The sequence below is a fragment of the Cervus elaphus genome, chromosome 1, assembly GCF_910594005.1.
Source record: "Cervus elaphus chromosome 1, mCerEla1.1, whole genome shotgun sequence".
Classification (NCBI taxonomy): domain Eukaryota; kingdom Metazoa; phylum Chordata; class Mammalia; order Artiodactyla; family Cervidae; genus Cervus; species Cervus elaphus.
The window spans coordinates 55,296,908-55,310,133 of NC_057815.1; the positions used below are offsets into that span (position 1 = coordinate 55,296,908).

The window sequence follows — 13,226 nt, forward strand, 5'->3', positions numbered from 1 at the left end:
GCCAGAATACTGTGGGTAGTCTTTCCCTTCTCCAGGAAATCTTCCCAACCCAAGGATCAAACCCAGGTCTCCCACAGGTCTTCTTTAATTTCTGTCATCAGTCATAGTTTCCAGTGTTGCATATCCTTGACAGATCTATCACTAAGTATTTTATAGTTTTTATGTTACTTTAAATGTTATTTTTAAATTTCAATTTTTGATTATTTCTATATATTAAAAATAAGCAGTTTTGTGTATCAGTCTTGTATCCTGCAACCTTAATAATGATTTATTTATAAGCTCTTTTTTATAAATTCCATATAATTTTATTGAATGACAGCAAAACATTTTTTGAGAGAGATTTTTTCTGGTTATAAAATTTTAGACTGATAATAGTTTTTCTCTCAGTACTTTAATGACATTGCTCCACCATCTTCTTGCTTACAACATTTTCTATGAGAAATCTGCTCTCATCCTCATCTTTTTTCCTCTGTAGGTAATGTGCCTTTTTTCCTCTGGCTGTTTTTGAGGTTTTTTTTCCCGTTCATCTCTGATTTTCAGCAGTTTGATTTTGATGTGCCTTAGTTTTCTTCATGTTTCTTGCACTTAAGATTCATTGAGCTCCTTGGATTTGTAGGAGTATAGTATCGTGAGTTTTGGAAATTTTTCAGCCAGTATTTTCTTAAACATCCTTTTCTGTTCTCTTTTGTCCCGTCTCCTTCTGGGAGTCCAGCCACTGATGGACTAGACCACTTTTGCACAGTTCACAGATGCTATTTTCCTTCTTTTTTGAGTCATTTTCTCTGTGTTTAATTTTGGATAATTAATACTGCTATATCATTTCAAATTCACTGATCTTTTTTTCCTGCAGTCTGTTGCCATTAATCCCACCCAGTGTATTTTTTATTCAGATATCTTAGCTCTGATCCAGAAGTTCAAGTTTTTAGTATCTTCCAGTCTCTGCTTAATATGTGGTCTTTCCTCTCGCTTTTTAAATATATAGAATGTAGTTATCATAACCTTTTATTTTCTTGTTGCTGATTCTGATGTATCTGTCAGTTCTGGATTAGTTTTGATGGATTGTTTTCTTCATTTTGGGTTGTATTTTTATGCTTCTCTGTGTGAATGGTAGTTCTTAGCTGGGTTCCAGACATTGTGATTTTTTACCTTTTGGGGTACTGGATATTTTTGTATTCCTATAAATATCCTTGAGCTTTGTTCTGGAATATAGTTACTTGGAAACAGTTTGATCCTTTTGAGTCTTGCTTTTATGGCTTGTTAGGCAGGACCAGAGTGATGTTTAGTTTAGAGCTAATAATGCCTTTGCTGAGGCAAGCCTTCAGAGTACTCTACCCGATGCTCCATGAATTACAAGGTTTTCTCCTCTGTCTGGTAGGAACAGGCACTGTCCAGGCCCTTTGTGAGCTTTGGTTACTGTCCCCTCAGATCCTTTTGAGTGATTCCTGGGCTTGAGTAGTTTCCTGACTTGCACACACTGATCATTACTCTGCTGAATATATCTACAGGGACCTTCAGTAGACTCTGGGATATACCCTTGGTGTAGCTTTCTCCTGTCCAGCACTTTATGCTAAGACCTAGCTGTCTTGGCGTCCTAAGATTCTCTGCTCTTGTCTTGTCAACTCAGGGAGTCTACCAGGCTCCATCTCAGTTTCCCCTGCTCTCTCTGTGGCATGGAAACTCTCAGAGGCAGTGAGCTGGGTAATTATAGGGCTCACCTTGTTTTGTTTCCCATCTCTCTGGCATTATAATCCTTTGTCATCTTGTATTTAGTGTTGAAAACCATTATTTCATGTATTTTGTCCAGTGTTTTAGTTGTTTTAAGTGGGAAGATAAGTCTGGTCCCTTGGCCAGAAGCAGAAATCGACTGTTTTAAAATTGTGACTTGTGCACAGAAGAGCACAGATAATTATCTTAAAAACTATCTCTGAAGAACCAAAAATGAATCTGAACAATATATGCCAGCTCTACTTTCACATTTAGTTTTTAGAACAGATTTCTAAATTTTTGCACAGAAGCCAAAGAGCAATTGATATAATTTAATTACTTTGGTTTCAGATTTCACTGAGCAATAAAGAGAAAAATATTTTCCCTCTGTGACATGTTTCTGGCTCAAATATGCTATTTTTTAAATTTCCAAAGTAATGTTTGACAAGAGAAAAAAATCCCTTTGGAAAACATAATCTTATTTAAGTGATTATATATAAGCTCTTTCCTCCCCCCAAAATTATTCTGCATGTAAAGTTCATTTTATTTTAAGCCTTGAATGCTTTCATTCCATTGTTTATAGCAGCAAAAGATAGGAAAAAACCTAGATGTCCTTCCTTCTATGGGAGATAAGTTAAATGAATTATGGCCTATCCAAACAGTGTATGTTTATTTTGAATAGGCAGCTCTAACATGTGCTGATACTTGTAAAAAAGAGCAGTGATGTGTAGACACATACAAGCTTGGTCATGGCTAATCTGTCTCTAGAAGAATATATAAAAAACTGAATAATATATAAGAAACTGGTTAACAGCAGTTGCCTCTGGGGATAATAAAGATTAGGGTAGGAGGAAGAGATGTAGTTTTCACTATAACTTTTACGCTATTTCCTTTTTAAAAAAATGTACATGTACTACATTTCAAATTCAGTGTTCTAAACAGAAAAAGAAAACAAATTATTCTTTATTTGGTTTCTCTAATAGGAGTGATCGACACAGGAATTGCCCTATTTGTCGCCTACAGATGACTGGAGTGAATGAATCTTGGGTGGTATCAGATGCACCCACTGAAGATGATATGGCTAACTATATTCTTAACATGGCTGATGAGGCAGGCCAGCCCCATAGGCCGTGACCTCCTGGTGGAGTGTTCCATTGCTGGTGTGGGCTACACATACTTCAGTCATGGGGAGAGAGGGCAGGGATGTTGTAGCACAGACACAGCAATTCCCCCCACCCTCTTATTTTTGCTATTCTGAAAGTTTGTCCTTTTATTTTGATAAACTTTCCCTGTCTTCCACTTGTGATAAATTAAAATTTGCTACCGTTTTAGACCATATTTTCCTATTATTTATCTGTTCTAATACATATTAGGACTAATTGCTCTTGAATTCTTTGCTGAGTTAACAACATTTCCAGGGGCTTCTGAAATGCTTACTTTTCAGGGCAAGAGTATTCTGGAATCTATTTAGTTAGGTTTAAAATAAACCTTGAATTTTAAAAAGTTGTAGCCATCTGAGAGAAAATCTTAACTGAAAATGTATAATACATCAGAGTGCATGTTACTACTTAAATTAGTCTTTCCTGCTGGGATCTAAGGAATATATATGCCCCCTTGTGGTTGACTATTGCTCTTTTAATAGTTTTTACTTGAAATAATCTGTAATTATTTTGTAACTTTAACAATGTGTTTTGGAACTACATGTTTTTTAACTTAAGTGTTTTTTTTCCCCCATGCTGTGTAATATGGGTGAAGACTATGAATTAGGGCAGGACTTTGCCTTGTAAATGGATTTCTGCTAGGGAGTCTTCTTGGCTATTCTAGAAATGCTTTCCTACAGCTGGGAAACTGTTCTAAATAGCTTTTGGTAATACTTATTCATCCTGGAGATTCAGATGGAGGTTTTTCTTCATCAGGGACCCTAAATTTTATGTCCAAATTATGATAAGTCTTTAACATTGGTTTATGGTGCTTTTATTTTCTTAATTTGAAGGCATCTTCCTGAGGTCCCAGAGTCTTCAAATTTCTTAGATTAAGAAAATAGTATGTAGCCTTTTAACCATATGTACACAAAAACCCCTGAAAATTAGGAGATAACTTGACTTTCTGTTTCACTGCATTTCATTTGAAACGCCAGGAAAGAGTATAGATATGATGTTCAGTAGCACTTGAGCCACTTTTTAAAAATTTTGTTTATAAAGTAAAATTTTATTTTATGCTACACATTAACATTTCAGCATATAATAAACTAGGGCCTGATGTCTTTAAAAAGTGTTTTAACATTCCACATAATTTTCTGATTTATTATTGGTATGTTACAAATATTACTATTTCTGAAGTACCAAAGCATACAATTTAAGTTGCTGCTTATTGACGGCAGAATTTTTGGATACTGGGGACTTTAATCAGAATGCAAATTAAGTAATTTTTAGGAAAAATGTCTGATCAAATGTAGCTTGGATTTTACCCACTAATACAATACTAATAATTGGTTGACTTTCATGATGGAGGCAGCTGTTTATACAAGAGGAGTACTGGGGTCTCTGTCCTGTTGACCTGGCAGTGCACTTGTTGGCTGTGTGACCTGAGAAAGCCCCTTCCTCTGGTTTGCAGGCTCTTTAGAAACAGACTTTATCTGTGGTGTTCACACTTTCTTTCAGTAGCAGAACTGTTTTTTTTTCCAAGTAAAAATCTTATTCAAAATCCCTACACCCATGTGCTGCGTGCGCGCACGCGCTCACACACACACACACACACAATACCCCCCTACCCCGACCCTGCTCTATCATTTTCTCATTATACATTTCCTTATATAAATTTATGTACCACAGTAACTAAATATTTATGAAATCAGCCAACAAAAACATGTTAATACACTGGTGATTACAAGTATATAGGAATTTGATGAGTAACACAGTTGCATGATGGGACTTTTTTTTTTTTTAATTTTTTTTCCAAAAAAAATTCAATTAAATCCAAGTCAAAATTCAGACCTCTGATTCTCCTCCATAGGTTCCTCAGTACTCCATGGAACATATTTTGAAAACTTGAAGATAAAAGTCTTTAAAAAGTCTTCTAAAATATGTTCCATGGAGTACTGTCTTTATGGATTAGATTTGCTGAGTCTCATTCAGATTGCCCAATTTAAGAATGTTTCTGAAAATGAATAGTTTCTTTACAGATTTTTGAATCTTTCCAGGTATAGCCAATGATTTTATCCCCCAGAATCCTTTGCCTTTCAAGGAATTAGTTTTCGTAGTGAGCCCAGTGACTTGATGTTGCCCAAACCTTTTTATTTTCCAATATAAGCTCCAAGACGCTAACTGATCTACTGTGAAATATATTTTTACTAGCCTTATCAAATGAGCACAGTTTTTTGCTCACTCCATTAAACTGGTTGATAATTCTTTAGATGTGAATGTTAGGTAGGTTCTACTGTAATAACTAATTGTAAAAGTTGTAAATTTGTTTAATGGATGAAATGTATACTTTTTGTATTCTGTACAGCTTGTCTTTTTTAAATATTAAGTACTTAAATGCACTTACTATGATAGGAAATATGTGTGCCTTCTAGGATTTATGAAGCTGTTTCATGAACTGTTAAGAAATTTGTAAGTATAAAGTTTCCCTGTCTTAATAACAAAGTTACTCATAATACTGTAGAACTTTAGTTTGAGAAAATGGATTTGACTATGGACTGAATTTAGAAGTTGAAGATAATAGTATATGTTTTGTTCTTGGGGCAAACTGACGTATTGTGCAATAAATAATCTTTAGCAAGTAAATTTTAGGTAATTGAGATTTTTTTTTTATCATGTAGTTTCTCGTTTTTATATACCAAGTGTTTATATTCCTTAGAGGACTGTTTTGTGTTGTGTTCTGGCAGATTGTGATGTTTTTGTGCTATGTTTTAAAACACTTCAAATTAGACTCGATTTACTTATACCTAATATAGGTAATAAGGCTGCTTGAACAGTGATTTTTATCATTGAGAAGTTGGATTCATTACAAGGCAGTGCAAAGAATTTGCACTTGTAACTTTTTTTTTTTTGTCATTAAGTCCAGCTTACTTTCTCTATCTAGGAGTAAGAAAGCTACTTGGAGATTAGGGAAATCAGGTGATCACCCACATTTATAAAGGGCATTTACAATGACAATATAATATAAACAGCAACATGTGTTCATTTGTTTTCATGTCTTTCTGTTACCCTACTGGATAGTAAAAATAATAAAATACTTCACCCTGTGGTGGTTTTGATATTTTACCTTATAAGATAATTTCTAAGATAAAAGTAGAATTAGAGAAGCAGGTTAGAATCTTAGTGCTGAGAATGGGAATGCCATTTATAAGGAGTAGCAGTTCACAGTTAATGTGCATCATCATGGAGAAGTACACATTCTGATGTCAAAGACATAAAAGCCCCCTCAGAGATTTATTTTTACAATCTTGCAGCTTGTTTATAGTCTAGTCTAACTCTGGCATACTCGAGCTCCCTAATAAGATATTTCTTTAGAGGTTGAAGGTATAAAAATTTTCAAGGAACTATGTCTGATAAGTGTTCCTTTTATTGCAGTTAGTTATACCTGTTTTTTGTAACAGTCATAGTTTTTAGGTAGAGAATACCTAGGTGTATTACCAGTGTATCCCCTTCAGTTGCGTCTGCCATCTCTCAGAAAATGATCAAAATAGTATTTCACCATCACGGCACTCAGAAACAAGAGAAAGCCATAGGGATGTGCTTTTAACTTGCTTTATCCAGGGTAAGAAAAAGTAAAGGTGCAGGACAGGCCTTGGTAAACACCACCCCAGGAGCTGTGATTGATTTTTATGAGGCACAGAACAATAACATTGATCATTTCAACGTTTCAAGTAACACTTAATGTGAACTTGAACCCTTTAGAATAAGCATGTCTCAAAAACCATTCTGCTAGAAACGTGGGCTAGTGTACAATTGGCTTTGATTCCAACTGTGATCACAAAAGAGATTCACCCTAAAAAGGCCAGTTAGGTTGATGATTTATTACATTGTGCTATAGAAAAAGATATCTGAAAAGCGTGCAGGTCAGGTAAAATCCAACAGGTGTTGACTGAACAGACTGGAGATATATCCAGGGAAAAGGAAATGACCATGTGAGACTTTGCTCATGAACTGTTATAGCAGAAGTTAGAAAAAAAGAGCCAAAGTTTCCCTCCTGGGTTTTGCAAGCTTCAGTTCAAATTTTTGAGTTTTCCTAGTGAATGTCATCCATATCTGAATCTTGATTCAGAAAAGATGAATTAGTAATTATTGATAGCTTTTCATGATGCCTATATCTTTTTTTTAAAATTTAAAGATTTGCCTAAAATAGTTTAAAACTGTTGAGCCATAATCCTAACAGACTTTATTTAATAATTAAATGCTTGATACATATAAAATGACAATGAAAAACTGTAAAATACTTATATTCAGGCAAATGTATACAAATGGCTTTTCAAAAATAATGAGTGCCTAAGATAAATACTTGGTTTTCATTTAGTTTCACGGTTAGCTATAAGATAGCATATGTTTGCCTCGTAAAAAAACTGTATTTATTGTTCCGTATGCTAAGTTGACCAGTGGAGGGGATAATCATTATCAAGTGACAGGACAACCTAAAGCCAGGTAAGCATCTTCACAGGCAAAAATAGTGTTCTTCTAACTCTGTAATGATTCACAAGGGCTTACTCTAGTCTACATTTGCCTATAGAGATAGACAAGAAGGTCCTTGAGCAGCCTCTTGAGTTCCAGGAGCATACAACCTTAAAAAATTTCCAAAAGAGGAAATTCATTCAGTTTTATATAATATACATTTATTGAGCACCTACTATGTACCAGGCACTAGTAACACAGATGAAGAGTACATTGGTAAAGCTTAAAATTCAGACTGGTCTTTAAAAATGCTTTCTACCTGGCCCCTGGGACCACATATATGCTGAAGAGGTCTGCATATTAGGTAAAGGAGACATTTCACCTTGGGGGGCAGAAAATGCACCAAGTTACAGTGATAAAAAAAAATTCTAAATTTGTCAGGCCTGAAAGAATAGTGGGGAAAGGACTAGGTTAGGATTAGGGAAACCTAGTTCTGATCCTATTACTTATTAGAGCTGTGTGACCTTAAGCAAAGTTCACTTCTGTGACCCTAACTGTTCATAAGTAAAATGATAATTGGGCTACAATCACAGAATATTAGAGCCAAAAGGAACAGAGGTCATCTAGTCCTGTGCTTTTCAAAGTCCTTAGTTCAAATGTAAATACATAGAAGCCCCAGTATAAAACCGATGAAAGCTGAGTCACCTTGAAGTAAAAGCAGCACCTCAGAGCCTCAACCCCCTTCTCATTCCCTGCCCTGAAGTAGTCCAGGAGCTGAGCTCACAGAACACCACTGAAAACCACTCATCTGATCTAAACCTTCACCTTTCAGATGAGGAAACCAAGACATAGAATAGGAGTGATGGCTGTGATATGAATATTTGGTTTCCTAAATATGAAGGGAGGAAGGCTAAATAAACAGTTTTAAAAACTCATTTAAAAAAAAAAAACACACAAGGAAGTTTTCTAATTCTCTCAAAGTAGCTCCTTTATGAAAGGGAGCTTTGAAGCAGATTTTAAGGCAGCCAGCCCATGAGAGGCTGAAATGAACAACTACCAACAAGTCTGCAGGGTTTATAGAGAGGACTATGGCAGAAAATCATATATACTTCACATCAGTGGGCACTGGACCATGTAAGATCCTGGCCCCCACAATGCAAGCATTAGCACTTTGAAGAGGAACATTTGGAAAATTAGCAATTAGTTCAGACAAGTTTCTAGCTCCCAGATCCCCAAGGAGGAGTCACCATCTATTACTCAAAAATATTAACAGAAACTGGCATGAAGTGAAGTGAAGTCGCTCAGTCGTGTCTGACTCTGCAACCCCATCGACTAGCCTACCAGGCTTCTCCGTCCATGGGGTTTTCCAGGCAAGAATACCAGAATGGGTTGCCATTTCCTTCTCCAGGGGATCTTCCCAACCCAGGGATTGAACCCAGGTCTCCCGTATCGCAGGCAGACACTTTACTCTGAGCCACCAGGGAAGCCACTGAAATGGGCATGTTAGACCTTAAAGTGAACAGTGCAACCAAAAATCACTAGTTGGAAAGTTCTTCAGCAGGATCTTCTCCATGGAGGAAAGTCCTAGTTTGGTATCTTGACCACTGTTAATCACGGCAAACTTGAAATTAAACCAAAAGGTTAAAACACGTGTCCAGCACTTGACTAGTTGGTCAGGGCTGTGATCTCTTCCGATTTCATGGCATCAGACAGGAAGCTGAGCTCATTGCACAGGGTCTCGTATCGGAATGCCATCCGGATCTGAGCAACATTTGTCTTTCGAATATCGTTTCCTTCAGGTCCTTCTTTATAGTAATTTTGTCCCAGAAATTTTTGCTTTTCCTATGGACCAAGAGAAATACAAATGAAACAATATACCTTATATTCACTTTCTGTATCCACATGGCAGCTCAGACTTAGCCATACCAAATCAGGCTTTTCCTCCAAAGCAGGTCCTCCATCAAGACATCTTTCCTCACAGAGCTGTTACAAAATTCCTCCTGCCTTCCTGTCCTCAAGGATGTCACCCTGATAACCACATTCAGTGCCTTCATTTCTAACTGTGCTTTCCTTGATCAGAAAGACAAGAACTATAAGAGCCGCTGGCAATGAAGGTGAAGGCGTGAAGATTCTGGAAGTCTCTCCCGAGAGCTGACAAGGGCACACAGATGTGCCTGGGGACAACCAGTCCAAGGAACCAGGTCCCCACAAGATGAATCTTGAGCCTTTACTCTCATCTGCATCCGCATCCAACAAGAAGAGCACAATGCAGCTCTCTCCCTGTACCACTGACGCTGCCCAGGGACACAGACACCCTCTGCAGCAGCGGTTCTCAACCCTGGCTCCGCATCAGAATCACCTAGGGAGCTGATAAAAAAAAATGAGTGATGTCTGGGTCCCATTCCTAGAGTTTTCTGTTCAATCTAGGTACTGTTCAGCTATTTGAGAAGCACTGAGTGCTTATTATGTGCCAGAGTCTAATTCAGACCCCAGGGATGTGATGCTGAACTTATATTCTGGAAGGCAGGGCAGAAAAACACATGACTACATAATGGCAATGTCAGTAGTAATAAATGTTACGGGGGGAAAAAAAAAAAACAGACTTAAGGGATGGATAATGAGGGCAGGTTTGTGGCTACCATAGAATGAGTGATCAGGGAAGGCCTCTCCAAGAAGGTGACATGTGAGCAGAGATCTGAAAAAGGCATCAGAGCAGCCATGAAAATTCACGAGTTTTCCCCAGTGGTCTCCCCTAGAATGTGGCAGAGACCCTGCTTGTTTCATCCATCCACAGTGGCAGGGCCGAAAAAAACGCCTGGCACACAGCAGGCATCTGACCTACGGTGTGGAAAGGGCGAGAGGTACCTGATGCGAGAGGCCGCTCTGCAGCACACTGTTCCTGGCGATCTCACACAGGTCACACGTGCTCAGCTTCCACACTTGAGCCGCAATTGCGTATTCTTCCATAAGCGCTTCCTAGATTCCCCCCAGAGGAAACGTTAGATGGGAGTCTGTCCATTTCAATGATTCTCGTATTTCCCAAGCTAGGAACATCAGACCAACATTGCAGATTTCATTTTTCCTTAAGAACTGGCACATGGACAATAAAACAACATCCCCCTCCCCCTAAAATCACAAACTCCCAAGATCTTTTTTGTCTGAAAGTTCAGGTAACCAAAGACAGAAATATCAAAGAACACCTACAGATTTATCTGTTGACCAGCACATGTTCAAGGCCCTGCGCCCAGGACTAGGGGTGCCAGCCTGCTCTTCTGTGCCTATCTCCCTGTCATACACATTTTTAATACCCACTCTGCAGCTTTGCTTTGTAGTTAACACTTTTTCTTAAGATTGTCCAAAATAAAAGTTAATCTGAGTAAAGTACTAACAGAGATGGAGCATTAGTTAGGAATGAGAAGTGGTCAAGGATCAGTAGTGAGATAGTGTAAGCCTGGGAGGATTTAAGCTTGAGCTGTGCTTTCACTTTCTCAGTTGTGAAATATTTCACATTTATCACAAGCCCTCTGTCACCTTTGCCACATCATTGCCTCTGTATCCTAGAGCAGTGGTTCTGAAAACACGGTCTCAGGATTCCTAAGGGTCCCCAAGGCTTTTTGAAAGGTCCTCCCTTTTCCAACTATGTATTTATCTTGTGAGGCAAGATTTCTTCATGCACTTTGGTAAAATCAATTTGTCACAACAGATTGACTGCAGAAGCAGAGATGAGAATCCAGCTGTCTTCTATCAAACCAGACATTAAAGAGATTTGCAAAAATGTAAAGCAATGCCATTCTCTATTTTGTTATCAAAGTTTGTGGAAATATGGTTATTTCTCATAAAAATTGCTAATTGTGTTAACATTTGATGATTTATTAGTGTTTTTACGTGAGTTAATATTTTTCAATTTCACACAGTTAATTTTCGCTAGTTACAAGGCACGTGAACCTCAGCTCTCTGAGAGCCTCAGTTCCTCATTATATAAAGGGGGCTTGAGATCAGAGGCTTCCCTGGTGGCTCAGTGGTAAAGAAGAACTCGCGTGCCAATGCAGGAGATGCAAGTTTGATCCCTGGGTCGGGAGGATCCCCCAGAGAAGGAAATGGCAACCCACTCCAGTATTCTTGCTTGGGAAATGCCATGGACAGAGGAGCCTAGCAGACTGCATAGTCCATGGGATTGCAAAAGAGTCGGACACAGTAGTAGCTGAGCACGCACACGTGAGACCAGAAGCCTGGAGCCTGTCCTAGAAAACCTGGGCACTTCTGATTTTACTAATCTGCGGCTGGTCTCATCATTACCACCCAAATGTGCTGGTACGCTGGTGACTGGTCCCCATGCATGATACCACCTTTCCCTTCCTCCTCGCTGTCCCAGAGATCCACAACTTCCTAGTAATCATAGTGGTAACAAAAATGGTAGCTAACATTTTTAATACAAGTAACTCTGCCAATATTACAGAGCTAGGGAATATCTAAGGGAAAGTAAAAGGCAAAGAAAAGAAATCCTCAAGGTTTCAAGAACCCCAAAAAAGGGCTTCTGGGAGCAACAGTTTTTCCTCACCAGGAGCTTCCTCTTGTCTTCACTGGCCCCCAGTCCCACCCCGAAGGCACCGTGTGCCCAGGTCCCTAACGTGGGAGGACGGCAGCCCTCACCCTCCCCTAGAGTCCTCACCTTCGTGTAGTGAAACTGCATGGGATCGTCGGTGGAGAGAGAAACGTGGAGCCCCTTGTGCAGAAATTCCCTCAGAGGGTTTTTGGAATATTCGAGGAACAGACTGTTGTTGCTCAGAGGAGACATGGCAATGGGGATCTGGGCCAGGTAGTAGAGATACTGCAACACTGGACTCTGCAAAAGAACCGCCAAACTCAGGAGACAAGAACCGAAGCGGGGGGCACTCACCAGCGGAAGCCAGGGCTCCGGGCGGGGTCTGTGGGAGACCCCCGAGCTCCCTGCCAGGGCTCTGGGCCCCACCCTCTGCGTTCACCTCTCTCCTGCATCGGGGCCCATCCCTCCCCGGGACTGCTCTCCTGCCGTTGCTGGAAGCGCTCCGTCTTGGCTCCAGACCGGAAGCACAGCTCAGGGCAGGAAGGGCACCCGCCAGGCCCCGGGCTGACCCCAGCCTACGTCCTCAGGTCCCCTCTCCCAGGCACTGACCCCAACAAGTCAGCCCTTGGAGATGCCCCACTTTTGTTGTTTTGCTTGACCACAAACATTGAGGTTGTGACTGTAAACACTGCAACTCCTTGGAGGTGGAAAGGGGCGGACATGACTGGGCTAGAGTGGTTCTCTGATGTAGCACCCACCCCACACAGAAACATGAGGCATGGCTAGACTCCCCCTAGGAACAGGGAAGGAGAGGAGTTTGAGCAAAATATCCTTCCTATGGAAGTGAGTCAAAATATGGAGAAGAATGAATGCATTGAGTTCATGGTAGCATTAATTACACAAGCAAAAAGTCAGATGGATTCTGTGCAACAGCTGGAGAAGGGCTGTCCTTCCGCAGCCTTTAGGATGAGCAACACAGATGTCACGTCACAGCACAGAAAAATGCTTGTCATACAAAGTTAAGGGAGAAAGAAGGAACTGTTTGTTATGATAATAAGCTTATTAAACACATGCCCTAGAAAAAAAAAGATGGGAATTGGAAACAATAACAAGCTAATGCTTTTTTTATTTAAGTGATAGCAGTAAGGATTTTTTTTTCTATTTCTCCATTTTTTCGAAAACCTAAATTGTGATGGATTTGATCATATTGTTTCATAATTAAATATAAAACCAAGAGACTACAGATAGCAAAGCCTAGAAAAAGAACCAGCACTTCTGCATCACTGGCCAGTGCCTCCCAGGGTGTGGCCAGAGCCCAGGTGGTCCCCATCCTCCCCAGAGGAGCCCCAGGGCGGGACTGTCACGGCAGG

General features: G+C 39.5%; 2 protein-coding genes across 13 annotated transcripts in view; one reads left to right on the forward strand and one right to left on the reverse strand.

The window, feature by feature from the left end:
* RNF141 (ring finger protein 141) overlaps positions 1 to 5,489 on the forward strand; it is a 36,227-nt gene extending 30,738 nt beyond the window's left edge. For both annotated transcript variants that reach the window (XM_043903226.1, XM_043903235.1), the window contains exon 6: positions 2,688 to 5,489. In XM_043903226.1, coding sequence (XP_043759161.1) covers positions 2,688 to 2,838 — 151 coding nt within the window. In that variant the 3' untranslated portion in view covers positions 2,839 to 5,489. The remainder of the gene's footprint in view (positions 1 to 2,687) is intronic.
* Positions 5,490 to 7,517: 2,028 nt separating this feature from the next.
* Positions 7,518 to 13,226, reverse strand: part of AMPD3 (adenosine monophosphate deaminase 3) — a 73,155-nt gene continuing 67,446 nt past the window's right edge. For all 11 annotated transcript variants that reach the window (XM_043903138.1, XM_043903113.1, XM_043903171.1 and 8 more), the window contains 3 exons: positions 11,983 to 12,156; positions 10,179 to 10,289; positions 7,518 to 9,155 (listed from right to left, as the gene is read on the reverse strand). In XM_043903138.1, the coding sequence (XP_043759073.1) occupies positions 8,979 to 9,155; positions 10,179 to 10,289; positions 11,983 to 12,156 (462 nt within the window). In that variant the 3' untranslated portion in view covers positions 7,518 to 8,978. The remainder of the gene's footprint in view (positions 9,156 to 10,178; positions 10,290 to 11,982; positions 12,157 to 13,226) is intronic.